At 43.7% G+C, this 12521-nt stretch overlaps 1 protein-coding gene across 4 annotated transcripts in view; it reads left to right on the top strand.

Moving 5' to 3' along the window:
* The window catches only part of AGO2 (argonaute RISC catalytic component 2), an 85405-nt gene extending 74945 nt beyond the window's left edge, over positions 1-10460 (top strand). For 3 of the 4 annotated variants that reach the window (XM_056522821.1, XM_056522819.1, XM_056522818.1), the window contains exons 15-19: positions 1582-1776; positions 1863-1997; positions 2114-2215; positions 6672-6871; positions 8639-10460. In XM_056522821.1, the coding sequence (XP_056378796.1) occupies positions 1582-1776; positions 1863-1997; positions 2114-2215; positions 6672-6871; positions 8639-8747 (741 nt within the window). In that variant the 3' untranslated portion in view covers positions 8748-10460. The remainder of the gene's footprint in view (positions 1-1581; positions 1777-1862; positions 1998-2113; positions 2216-6671; positions 6872-8638) is intronic. The other variant, XM_056522820.1, reaches the window with a different exon arrangement.
* Positions 10461-12521: the final 2061 nt, after the last annotated feature.

Below are 12521 nucleotides of genomic sequence, written 5' to 3'. Positions count from 1 at the left end.
ATCAGGTCTCCTGTGCCACCCCTATTTACCGTCTCTGCTTTTGACGGCATGGCGGTTGAGACAGCGGTTCTGAGGACCCGTGGTTTCTCTTCCCAAGTGGTTCACACCATGCTGAGGGCTCACAAGCCTTCCTCTGCAAAGATGTACCACCATACCTGGCGGTCTTATTTCTGTTGGTATGAAACTCAGCCTTTTTCTCCGGTCGTGGTTGGCTTTCAGCTCCCTTAAGTGTCAAAGGTTCGGCCGTTTCCATTCTTTTTCAACGTTCTTTGGCGTTCAATTATCATGTTCGAACCTAGTTCAGGGAGTGGCACAAGCTGCCCCTCATCAGTCCCCTTTTTTTCCCTTGGGACTTACACTTGGTCTTAGGTGCTCTGCAAGACGCCCCTTTTTGACCCTCTCAGGGACATTTCTCTTCGCCTGCTTCCCCGGAAGGTGGCGTTCCTTATTGCTCTTACCTCTGTTAGGAGGGTGTCAGAGCTGGTAGCTCTCTCCTGCCGTTCTCCCTTCCTGGTGGTATACCAGGACAAGTTGTTTTCCGTCCAGGTCCGTCCTTCTTACCTGAGATGGTTTTTTACTCTTTCATCTCAATGAGAACATCGTCCTACCGTCCTCTTGTTCGGCCCCTTCTCTGGAAGCGTTTGTGGTGAGGGCTGTTTGGACTTCTCTGTCACACTTTCCTTTCGGCCGTGTGACCCCCTTTTTTGTTTTTTCCGGAAGGTCGTTGCATAGGACAACCTGCTTCTACGATCACCATTTTTTGGTGGATCCGGTCTGCTCTTTTTGGGAGCTTAGCGCTGCAAGGGGAAGCACCCACCCTTCAGGGGTTTGGCTCATTCCACCCTTTTTTTGAGGCATCCTGGGTCCTCCGCTACGTGGCTTCGGCCTTGCTGTTCTGTAAGGCGTCCGCGTGATCGTCTTTTGTACACTTTCTCAGGGTGCTACTAGATTCATGCCTTTGCATCAGTTGATGCTACTCTGGGCTGTAAGATGTTGCAGACGGCGGTGGTCCAACCGTCCACCTGTCTGATTCCTTACCCACCCAAGGGACGGCTTTGGTACGTCCCATGGTCTGTGTCCCCCAATGGAGCCAATAGAGAAAAGGAGATTTTTTTATGCTTAATGTAAAATCTCTTTCTCGAAGGATCCATTGGGGGACACAGCTCCCACCCTTTTTTCTGATGTTCCTATTCCACTTATCTGTCAGAAAGTGTGTTCAGTTGCATTTTCTTCTGATTGCGCGGACAGTTTGGTTTTCTCTTGACCTGTCGGTCTTCTCCTATTGCTCTGGAACTAAAACTGATTACCTCAGGTGCCTGTGGGCGGGTATACCCTGATGGGAGGAGCCGACTTCTCTTGTTGCCATAGTGTTGAACCTCCTAGTGACAGCAGCATACACCCATGGTCTGTGTCCCCCAATGGATCCTTTGAGAGAGAAATTTTACGGTAAGCATAAAAAAATCTCCTTTTTTAGTTTTAAAATGAAAATAAGGAAAATGATGTTACATGGGAAATGAGAAAAAAATACCATTAGTTACGATTGTGCATATCACACTGATATTGGTGGTCTTATATACATAGGTTGTAGGTAGCATGGATGCTCATCCCAACCGATACTGTGCCACTGTGAGAGTGCAGCAGCACCGACAGGAGATTATCCAGGACCTGGCTGCCATGGTCCGAGAGCTGCTCATTCAGTTCTACAAGTCTACTCGCTTCAAGCCCACAAGGATCATTTTCTACAGGGATGGTGTTTCTGAGGGGCAGTTTCAGCAGGTAGGTGTATATGCACAATTTGTACAAGGTCCCAAATTCTGCAGATACAATTCTCAACAAATTTAGTTTTTTCTTGTCTTTCACAGGTATTGCATCACGAGTTGCTTGCAATTAGAGAAGCTTGCATTAAATTGGAGAAGGATTATCAGCCTGGCATTACCTTTATCGTAGTACAGAAAAGGCATCATACAAGACTCTTCTGTACAGATAGGAATGAACGGGTAAGGTTTATTTTTTATTTTTTTGTGTGGCTCCAAACATGTTGCGAATGAAGGCTTTTTCATTAGTAGATGAGTAATGTATGACATTGATTTTATTTAATTTTTTTTCAACACAGGTTGGAAAAAGTGGAAATATTCCTGCTGGTACCACGGTGGACACAAAGATCACACACCCGTCAGAGTTCGATTTTTATTTGTGTAGTCACGCTGGTATACAGGTACATCATCAACTAGTAGCAGCACATTAGTGGCTATTGTCTTTCCTATGTTCTCTTTAAATCTTGTTGTTTCCCTGAGAAAACTAGAAGGTATTGGTAGCATAACTAACATATAAGGCTTTTTTTTTCAAGGCTGCCCCAGTATGGGTACCAGATTCCTGGTTTAAAGAAGCAATCCTTAAAAAATTTATATGTGGATGGGGTTGAGTAAGAATAAAATATTCATCTCACTCTCCCGGAAGGGAAATGGGGATGGGCACTACCGAGCTTTAAATTCTATCTCCTGGTGGCAAAAGTACAGGATATAAAGCAAGGTGGTAAGAACAGTATATTGGAACCTATGATACATTTTTATTCAAGGGACTATGAAAACATTTTTGAAATTCTAGAATCACAACCGAGGGAGCACTCATCTAAATTATTTTCTTTATTTGAAATAGACTATAAAGTTTGAAATGAAATAAAACGTATTTGGGGAATAAGACAATTTTGGATGCATGAGGATTTGGAGGGGTAACTATAAATTTTTTGAATTTAATAGAGGTTTTGAAAATAAATTTTGGGCACAAGGGTTATTGAATTTGTACATCAACTTTATTACCAGGGGCCCTTTGAGATCCTTTGAATCGCTGAGATTAGAATTAAATTTTGGGGAGTGGAAGGATTTTTTCTATCTACAATTAAAGGAAGCAGATATAAAAGTGATAGAGATAAATTTATTATAGGAACACATAAATTTTTCACATATATTTTGCAACCACAGAGCACAATGAAGTCCCTGAGGAATATTTACAGAGGTCTAATTCAGGAAACATAAATTATTTATCAGGATCATATTAAAGATAAATGGGAGAGAGATATAGGTCCCTTCGAAGGTCCTACCTGGGAAAAACATTTTAATAGTGTTGTGCTGGGATCCTCGAATAAGAAGTTCCAGAATTTACATTTAGGGTTGTTTATAGACTATATTATTCCCCTATATTTCTTGAATCGATTGGTTGTAGGCAAGACTATTTGTCCAAAGTGCTTGGAGGATTATGCAAATTTTATACATTTCATATGGAACTGTTCCCGTTCCTCCAGGGGAATGTTTTCGGGGTTTCTATTCAAATCTTTTTGTGGTTCCCAAGAAGGACGGTTCTTTGCGACCAATCCTAGACTTCAAGCGTCTCAACCGTCACCTTGTCATCCGCCACTTCCGAATGGAATCTCTCCGTTTGGTGGTGGCGTCCCTGGAACAAGGAGAGTTCCTTTCATCGGTGAACTTCAAGGATGCCTACCTCCATGTGCCAATATTTCCGGGCCATCATCGGTACCTCCGCTTTGCGGTTCCGGAGGGGCACTTTCAATTCACAGCCCTCCCCTTTGGTCTAGCCACGGCTCCTCGGGTCTTTACAAAGATCCTTGCGCCAGTGCTGGGCCTGTTACGGTCGAGGGGAATTTCGGTGATACCCTATCTGGACGACCTTCTCATCAAGGCTCCAACCAGGGCCCAGACTCTCTGGAGAATCTGGACGTCACTCACTTCGGGTGGACGGTCAACCGGGACAAGTCAGTCCTCCATCCTACCCTGTCTCTAACCTTTCTGGGACTTCGATTCGACACGGCCTCTGCCCGAATTTGTCTTCCGCCAGACAAACGTCTGGCGCTCCGTTCGGGGGTCCGCTCCCTTCGGACCCAGGTATCAGTCTCCATCCGTACCTGTATGGAAGTCCTGGGTGGGATGGTGGCAACTATGGAGGCCGTACCCTTTGCCCAGTTTCATTACTGCCCCCTTCAATTGGCGATTCTCTCTCGATGAAACAGGTCTCCTCTGTCCCTCAATCGTCAGATTGTTCTCCCTCGCAGGGTCCGTCAGTCTCTGCTCTGGTGGTTCCGCTCCCCCCTTCTCCAAGGGCGGTCGTTTCTTCCCCTTCACTGGCAGGTTGTTACAACGGATGCCAGCCTGTCTGGCTGGGGCGGCGTGTTCAGGGATTGGATGTTCAGGGACTCTGGTCTCCCCTGGAGACCCTTCTTCCGATAAACATATTGGAATTACGGCCGATTTCTTCTTTGACTTCATTGGGAGTCCCGTCTTCAGTCCCGTCCTGTCCGCGTTCAGTCGGACAACGCCACGGCCGTGGTGTACATAAAACGACAGGGCGGCACTCGGTAGCCATGGCCGAGGTGACCAAGATTCTCACCTGGGCGGAGAGCAAGGTTCCGGCCATTTCGGCGATTCACATTCCGGGAGTTCTCAACTGGGAAGCGGACTTCCTCAGTCGGTCCTCACCCGACCCCGGCGAGTGGTCTCTTCATCTTCGTGTCCTGGCACAATCGGAAGATCCTTCCGTTTGTGTCCAAGTTACCGGACCCTCAGGCTCTGGCCGTGGACGCCCTAGTGATTCCTTGGGCGGAGTTTGCCCTACCCTATCTGTTCCCTCCTCTTCCGCTCCTTCCCAGGGTGCTGAGGAAGCTCAAGGCAGAGGACGTCTCCGCCATTCTGGCAGCTCCCGATTGGCCCTGAAGGTCGTGGTACGCCGACGTAGTCAGGCTCCTGGACGATGCTCCTCTGAGCCTTACTCTCCGCCCAGACCTACTCTCTCAGGGTCCTCTTTGCCATCCCAATTTACAGTCTCTGCATTTGATGGCGTGGCGGTTGAGACCGCGGTTTTGAGGGCCCGCGGATTCTCTTTACAAGTCATTCACACCATGCTCAAGGCTCGTAAGATTTTACCAACGTACTTGGGGGTCTTATTTTCGTTGGTGTGAAGCTCAGGACTTCTCCCCGGTAACCTTCTCAGTTCCCCGTCTTCTCTCCTTTTTGCAGTCGTGATTGGAACTGGAGTTGTCTCTGTTCCCTTAAAGGTCAGGTTTCGGCCATTGCTGTTCTTTTCCAGCAGCCCCTGGCTTCTAATTCTCATGTCCGGACCTTCCTGCAAGGAGTGGCGCACGCTGTTCCTCCTTATCGGTCACCCTCTCCCACTTGGGACTTGAATTTGGTTCTGAGTACCCTCCAGGGTGCACCCTTTCACCCTTTGAGCCCCTTAGAGAGGTGTCTCTCCGCCTCCTTTCTTGGAAAGTGGCATTTCTTGTTGCTATCACCTCCATCCGGAGGGTGTCTGAACTGGCAGCTCTTTCCTGCAATTCTCCGTTTCTGGTGATCCACCAGGACAAGGTCGTTTTCCGGCCAGATCCTTCCTTTTTGCCTAAGGTGGTTTCGGCCTTTCATCTCAATGAGGACATTGTCCTCCCGTCCTTTTGTCCTGCTCCTTCTCATCCTAAGGAGCGCTTACTACACAAGCTGGATGTAATTCGGGCTGTTCGGTCTCATCTCTCCATCACTTCTTCGTTTCGTCAGTGTGATTTCCTTCTTCGTCCTTATGGAAGGTCGTTGCAAGGGACAACCTGCTTCCAAGGCCACCATTTCTCAGTGGATTCGGTCCGCCATTTCGGAAGCCTATCGCTGTAAGGGGAAGATTCCTCCTTTCCAAGTTGTGGCTCATTCTACCTTTTCTGTTGGGGCATCGTGGGCTCTCCAGAATAGAGCCTCGGCCTCGCAGATTTGCAAGGCGGCTACCTGGTCATTTTTGCACACTTTCTCGAGGTTTTACAGAGTTCATACTTTCGCATCGGCTGATGCTAGTCTGGGTCGTAAAGTGTTGCAGGCGGCAGTGGATCGGCCGTCCGCCTGATTACTTATCTGCCCACAAAGGGACGGCTTTGGTACATCCCACGGTCTGTGTCCCCCAATGGAGCCGATAGAGAAAAGGAGATTTTTGTTTACCGTAAAATCTTTCTCGAAGGATCCATTGGGGGACACAGCTCATGCCCTTTTTGGGACTTTCCTTTGGTTCTCTGTCCAAGGGTGTGTTCAGTTATGTTTTTTCTTCTGGTTCTCGGACAGTTTGGGGTTTTTCTTTGACCTGTTGGTCTCCTCCTATTGCTCTGGAACTTAAACGGACTAGCTCAGAGCCTGAAGGCGGGTATATCCTGCTGGGAGGAGCTGACTTTTTTTTTAATTACCATAGTGTTACACCTCCTAGAGACAGCTGCATACACCTACGGTCTGTGTCCCCCAATGTATCCTTCGAGAGAGAGGTTTTACGGTAAGTAAACAAAAATCTTTTTTCCTCTACACAAGTTTTGATCACCCCCGGAGTTCTTATACCCTATGATGAAATTAAAGCCTTTTATCTTATGTTTTTTAAGGACTTGGTCACACAAGGTGCATCCAAAGCGTATTTTATGCTGTGGATGCGCCTAAGACTGTTGCAGAGGGGCTGCAGAGCAAACAGCCATGCAGCAGCCGTGAGCTCGCTCTGCATTCTCTCTTTGACTGCCGTTGGCCCATCTGCAGTGTCAAATACGCTGCGGATGTGCCCCTTATGAACCTGCCCTAAGAGGTTATTTTTTATTTTTTTACAGTTTTGTAGGAGTATTCTGTTGCTAATTTGTCTATCTTTTTGCCATACAGGGAACAAGCAGACCTTCACACTATCACGTTCTCTGGGACGATAACCGATTCTCCTCAGACGAGCTGCAAATTCTTACTTACCAGTTGTGCCACACTTATGTTCGCTGCACTCGTTCCGTGTCAATCCCTGCTCCTGCATACTACGCACACTTAGTGGCTTTTAGAGCCAGATATCACCTGGTGGATAAAGAACATGACAGGTGCGGTAGATGGTTTTTTTTTCTGTTTTGGGAGTTTTATTGTATTGTAGTGTGTGTCGTTTATCTTTAGTGGGGAAATGGCGTCAAAGCGTAGATTTTAAGAGGTGGGGCAGGGGGATGGGGCACATGCATTGCAGAAGACTTTATTCTTCTTTAACCCCTTAAGGACGCAGGACGTAAATGTACGTCCTGGTGAGGTGGTACTTAACGCACCAGGACGTACATTTACGTCCTAAGCATAACCGCGGGCATCGGAGCGATGCCCGTGTCATGCGCGGCTGATCCCGGCTGCTAATCGCAGCCAGGGACCCGCCGGCAATGGCCGACGCCCGCGATCTCGCGGGCGTCCGCCATTAACCCCTCAGGTGCCGGGATCAATACAGATCCCGGCATCTGCGGCAGTTCGCGATTAAAATGAACGATCGTATCGCCCGCAGCGCTGCTGCGGGGATCCGATCATTCATAACGCCGCACGGAGGTCCCCTCTCCTTCCTCCGTGCGGCTCCCGGCGTCTCCTGCTCTGGTCTGTGATCGAGCAGACCAGAGCAGGAGATGACCGATAATACTGATCTGTTCTATGTCCTATACATAGAACAGATCAGTATTAGCAATCATGGTATTGCTATGAATAGTCCCCTATGGGGACTATTCAAGTGTAAAAAAAAATGTAAAAAAATGTAAAAGTAAAAGTAAAAAAAGTGAAAAATCCCCTCCCCCAATAAAAAAGTAAAACGTCCGTTTTTTCCTATTTTACCCCCAAAAAGCGTAAAAAACATTTTTTATAGACATATTTGGTATCGCCGCATGCGTAAATGTCCGAACTATTAAAATAAAATGTTAATGATCCCGTACGGTGAACGGCGTGAACGGAAAAAAATTAAAAAAGTCCAAAATTCCTACTTTTTTAATACATTTTATTAAAAAAAATATTATAAAAAATGTATTAAAAGTTTTTTTATGCAAATGTGGTATCAAAAAAAAGTACAGATCATGGCGCAAAAAATAAGCCCCCATACCGCCGCTTATACGGAAAAATAAAAAAGTTATAGGTCATCAAAATAAAGGGATTATAAACGTACTAATTTGGTTAAAAAGTTTGTGATTTTTTTTTAAGCGCAACAATAATATAAAAGTATATAATAATGGGTATCATTTTAATCGTATTGACCCTCAGAATAAAGAACACATGTCATTTTTACCAGAAATTGTACGGCGTGAAAACAAAACCTTCCAAAATTAGCAAAATTGCGTTTTTCGTTTTAATTTCCCCACAAAAATAGTGTTTTTTGGTTGCGCCATACATTTTATGATATAATGAGTGATGTCATTACAAAGGACAACTGGTCGCGCAAAAAACAAGCCCTCATACTAGTCTGTGGATGAAAATATAAAAGAGTTATGATTTTTAGAAGGCGAGGAGGAAAAAATGAAAACGTAAAAATTAAATTATCTGAGTCCTTAAGGCCAAAATGGGCTGAGTCCTTAAGGGGTTAAGATAGGTTGAGCATTGCTTCTGAAACAGATTATCCTAAGATTAAGTTATTGCCAAAGGATAGGGGATAGCTTGCTGATCAGTGGAGTACAACAACTGGAACACCTACCATTTGCAAGAATGGTGAATGGAGCAGCATTGCACCTGCTCAGCCCCCACTGCTTTCTCTCTATGGGAATTCCAAACATAACTGAGTGCATTTATTTATTTTTTTGTCACCTTTTTGCATCACCTTGACTATGTAATTTTTAAATTTCTTGTGTTTTCTATTTTAGCGCTGAAGGCAGCCACACCTCTGGTCAGAGCAATGGCAGAGACCAACAAGCACTTGCTAAGGCAGTACAAGTTCATCAGGACACACTGCGTACAATGTACTTTGCTTAACTGGTGCTGGAACCCGAATTTAGAGGCACTACCCGGAGGAGCATTCACGCCAGACCAGCTGCACTTACCTGTAATGTAGTCTGAGCTACAGTGACATCCAGCAAAAGTGCAATCTACCCATAGCCCTGTTACTCTCAAACAGCCCTCAGTATCCAACCAGCCTTCCGTCCAGACCCGAAATACTTTTATCTTAAACTTTATACCTGCATTGAATCGTGAGGTTTGTGAAATACACACACACATTTAAATAAGCGTTTACAAAAATTACCCTTTTAAACAAAAAGGTTCAGCTTTTACCATTCTCTCAGGGCTCATAAAAAAAAAAAGCTATGAAAATCTTTACTCTGTGGAAATTTCGTGTTGAATATATCAGATAAATGTTACGGCCTAGGGAAAAAAAATGGAGGAAGAAAAGGATCTTGAAATTTTTAAAGCCTTAAATATTTTAAGTGAATTCATCAAGATGTTTTATTACAATTTATTTTTTATTTTTTACTTCTGACATTTGTGTCAAATATTCTAGTACATAAGATGATGTATGAAAATCAAGTCTGTCACCAATGAGTAAAGGAAGAATATAATAGTATTCCTTTTGGTTTTTTAAATAACTGTGTGCCATTCAGAAAGAGAGAGGAAAACTTTGAGGCATAGTTTTTACGGCATTTGTCTGGCTGCACTCGTACCTTTTTTTTCCCCTCCCCAAGGTTGCTGACTAATACGGGTCTGTGGCAATGTGGACAGTACAATCATGTTAAGCTAATGTACAGAAAAGAATCTATTTTAGCAGTATTAATGTGAGATGACGTGCTATTTATTTTATTTACACAGATCACCCTATTTCTATTAACCTATGTTATGTACTTGGGCTTAAATGGTGTCCTGTTTAACCCTTGCACTGACAATGCGACCTGTAGAGCCTTTACAGGACCACCGGCAGTGAATGGATTAAAGAAGAAAAAAATAAAATAAAACCTCATTTTTTTTTTAAACTGCTTCACCTCCAGAGGGCACATAATACATTGCAATGCAATAAGAAGCAATGTCTCTCCGATCCCTCTGGTTGATAACAGGGTTATTGTGAGGAGCCAACCCCAAGGGTTAATAAAAAAAAAAAAAAAAAAAGAATTAAACTTAGGAATTTTTTTTTTATTATTTACCATTCTTTTATGCAAAACCTTTTTAGTTCCGGAGCTGCGCCTTTTTAATGGCAGCGGAGGTTTCATAGTTGCATATATGTTTCTGTACGCTTCTAACCACAAATACTGACTCTCATCTCTGTATACTATAGTCTTTGAGGCTCCCGCACTGTGTTTTACGACTCTTTATAATGTCCCTCGCGGTAGGGGAATCCTCATGCTGTCAGGCCTCAAAGATGTTCATATGCAACCTGTATTAATTTTTATTTCATTTTTTTTTTTGTATCTATATATATCTATTTATCGTCTCCTGATCCTCCTATGCTTTAAGGAATATGCAATTCTGCAATAAGATGTTATACAAAGACTCGGTTTTTTTAAGCATACAGTGCAGTAGTCTGGGTCTGTGTTTTTTGTGAAACTGCGGGCATGTGATTTTTATTGTGTATTGAGCCTTAACACTGTAAATGTCAATTTAGGAAAGAGTTTTCCAACCTGTTGGTCTTCAGCAGTTGTAACACTACAGCTCCCAGCATGCCATGATAGCCACAGCCTGTAGAGCAGTGGTCTTCAACCTGCGGACCTCCAGATGTTGCAAAACTACAACTCCCAGCATGCCCGGACAGCCAACGGCTGTCCGGGCATGCTGGGAGTTGTAGTTTTGCAACATCTGGAGGTCCGCAGGTTGAAGACCACTGCTGTAGTGGAATGCTTGGAGTTGTAGTTTTTGGAGACCCCTGTTCTATAGTAAAACTCTGATAGAAACTAAAGGTTTTTCTGGTGATTTTGCATCAAGGCCTAATTGTAATTGATACCTAGGATTTTTTTTTATAAGGGGGTTGTATTTCTATCATGTATATTATGGTCAATTCCTCCTTGGCGTGTGATCAATCTTGGGTGCAGAATTTGCTGACAGTCTTTACTGCAAGCACTAGCATAATGAATTAATGGAAAACTATCATGAAAATATTTTCGGGATCTTTGCCTTGAACAAATCTTTCAGAATACAGTTATTGAATTATCTCCATTACTATCTCGATAAGTGATTTAGGAAAGGCGCTTATAACTATTCTTGACCCGAAGGCTGTCCGGGCATGCTGGGAGTTGTAGTTTTGCAACAGTAAGGGGCACACTGGTCTAATGTAAGGGTTGGCCAATAAAACTTAACCTTTAAAAAATATATTATATTTATATATATAAAAGTCCCACCAAGATAAGACACCAGCCAGAATTCTTTCTAGACCTGTGGTCTCAAATAGAGATGAGTGAACTTACAGTAAATTTGATTTGTCACGAACTTCTCGGCTCGGCAGTTGATTGCTTATCCTGCATAAATTAGTCCAGCTTTCAGGTGCTCCGTTGGGCTGGAAAAGGTGGATACAGTCCTAGGAAAGAGTCTCCTAGGACTGTATCCACCTTTTCCAGCCCACCTGAAAGCTGAACTAATTTATGCAGGATAAGTCATCAACTGCCGAGCCGAGAAGTTCGTGACTAATCGAATTTACTGTAAGTTTGCTCATCTCTAGTCTCAAACTGTGGCTCTCCCAATGTTGAAAACTTCAACTCCCAGCATGCCGTTGGTTGACCAACTTGTACGCTGAAGATGTGACATTCTGCGTGTTGTCTTTTATGCATTTTTTTTTTTTTAAATGGTTCTCTTGACCATAAATTCTGCCAAAAGATCCCACAGTTGGTTTCCATCTCGTGTTAAGGTCCCCCAACGATGAGCTGATTAATAGGCTGGGACCCCCAGTTATCAGCTGTAATCTGTAGGGGTACACTCCACAGGTATTTTGCTACCCTGCAGTGCCTCCACAGGTGAAATGAAGCATTTACACATGTATTTAAGAATTGTGCACTGTCCCTGTAATGAATTGATATATTGAGTCCTCCAGAGTAAGAGATTCTTTTTCTGGCGATCTTAAATAGGGAACCCCCTAAATTCCTAATAGGCCTTGTGGCGAGGCAACCCTGCTTGAGCCAGATAACCAGGGTGGTAACTTTGAGTGTTCATGCAAGAGTGTAATAGAGTATACATATTTTAGGTGTAGTGTGGCTAATACAGTCCGTATATCCAGTATATCAATTTGTTTGCGCACATTTCATGATAGTTTTCCTTGTAGCCTATCCATATCTTTACTATAAATAATGGGGGTTGGGGGCTGCCTGGTGTAAACTTTATATATATATAGAACAATCTCTATTGTGGCTTCATGTTTGGGGGCTTCCTCCTCGGCAATATATCCCATTCAGGCAGCAGTTTCGATAGACGTGTCCTTTACCATTTATAAAGTGTGGTGCTTAAATTTTTCTTTTTTTTTGTAACCTTAAACAAGAATCTATGCATAGAACTGTGTATTGGGGAAGTGGTATCGATTGTGATTTTTATTCTCATATTCCTGGTGTCAGTAGGCAGATTTGCTTCTGTTGAAATGTTTGCACACAAATCCTAAATGACAGATTATTGTTCATGTATCAATTGTTGCACTAAGTCTCATCGCATATGGAAATAATAAAAAAAATAATAATTCAATTCAGTTTTTGTATTGTAAAGGGAGCCGTGTACTATCGTCATTTGAATCAAATGCTTTCCCTTACTATTTATTTCACCCCGAGTTGAAAGGTTGTAATGGTAATA

This window comes from Hyla sarda, chromosome 5, assembly GCF_029499605.1.
Source record: "Hyla sarda isolate aHylSar1 chromosome 5, aHylSar1.hap1, whole genome shotgun sequence".
NCBI lineage: Eukaryota > Metazoa > Chordata > Amphibia > Anura > Hylidae > Hyla > Hyla sarda.
This window is presented reverse-complemented; position numbering and strand designations above follow the sequence as displayed.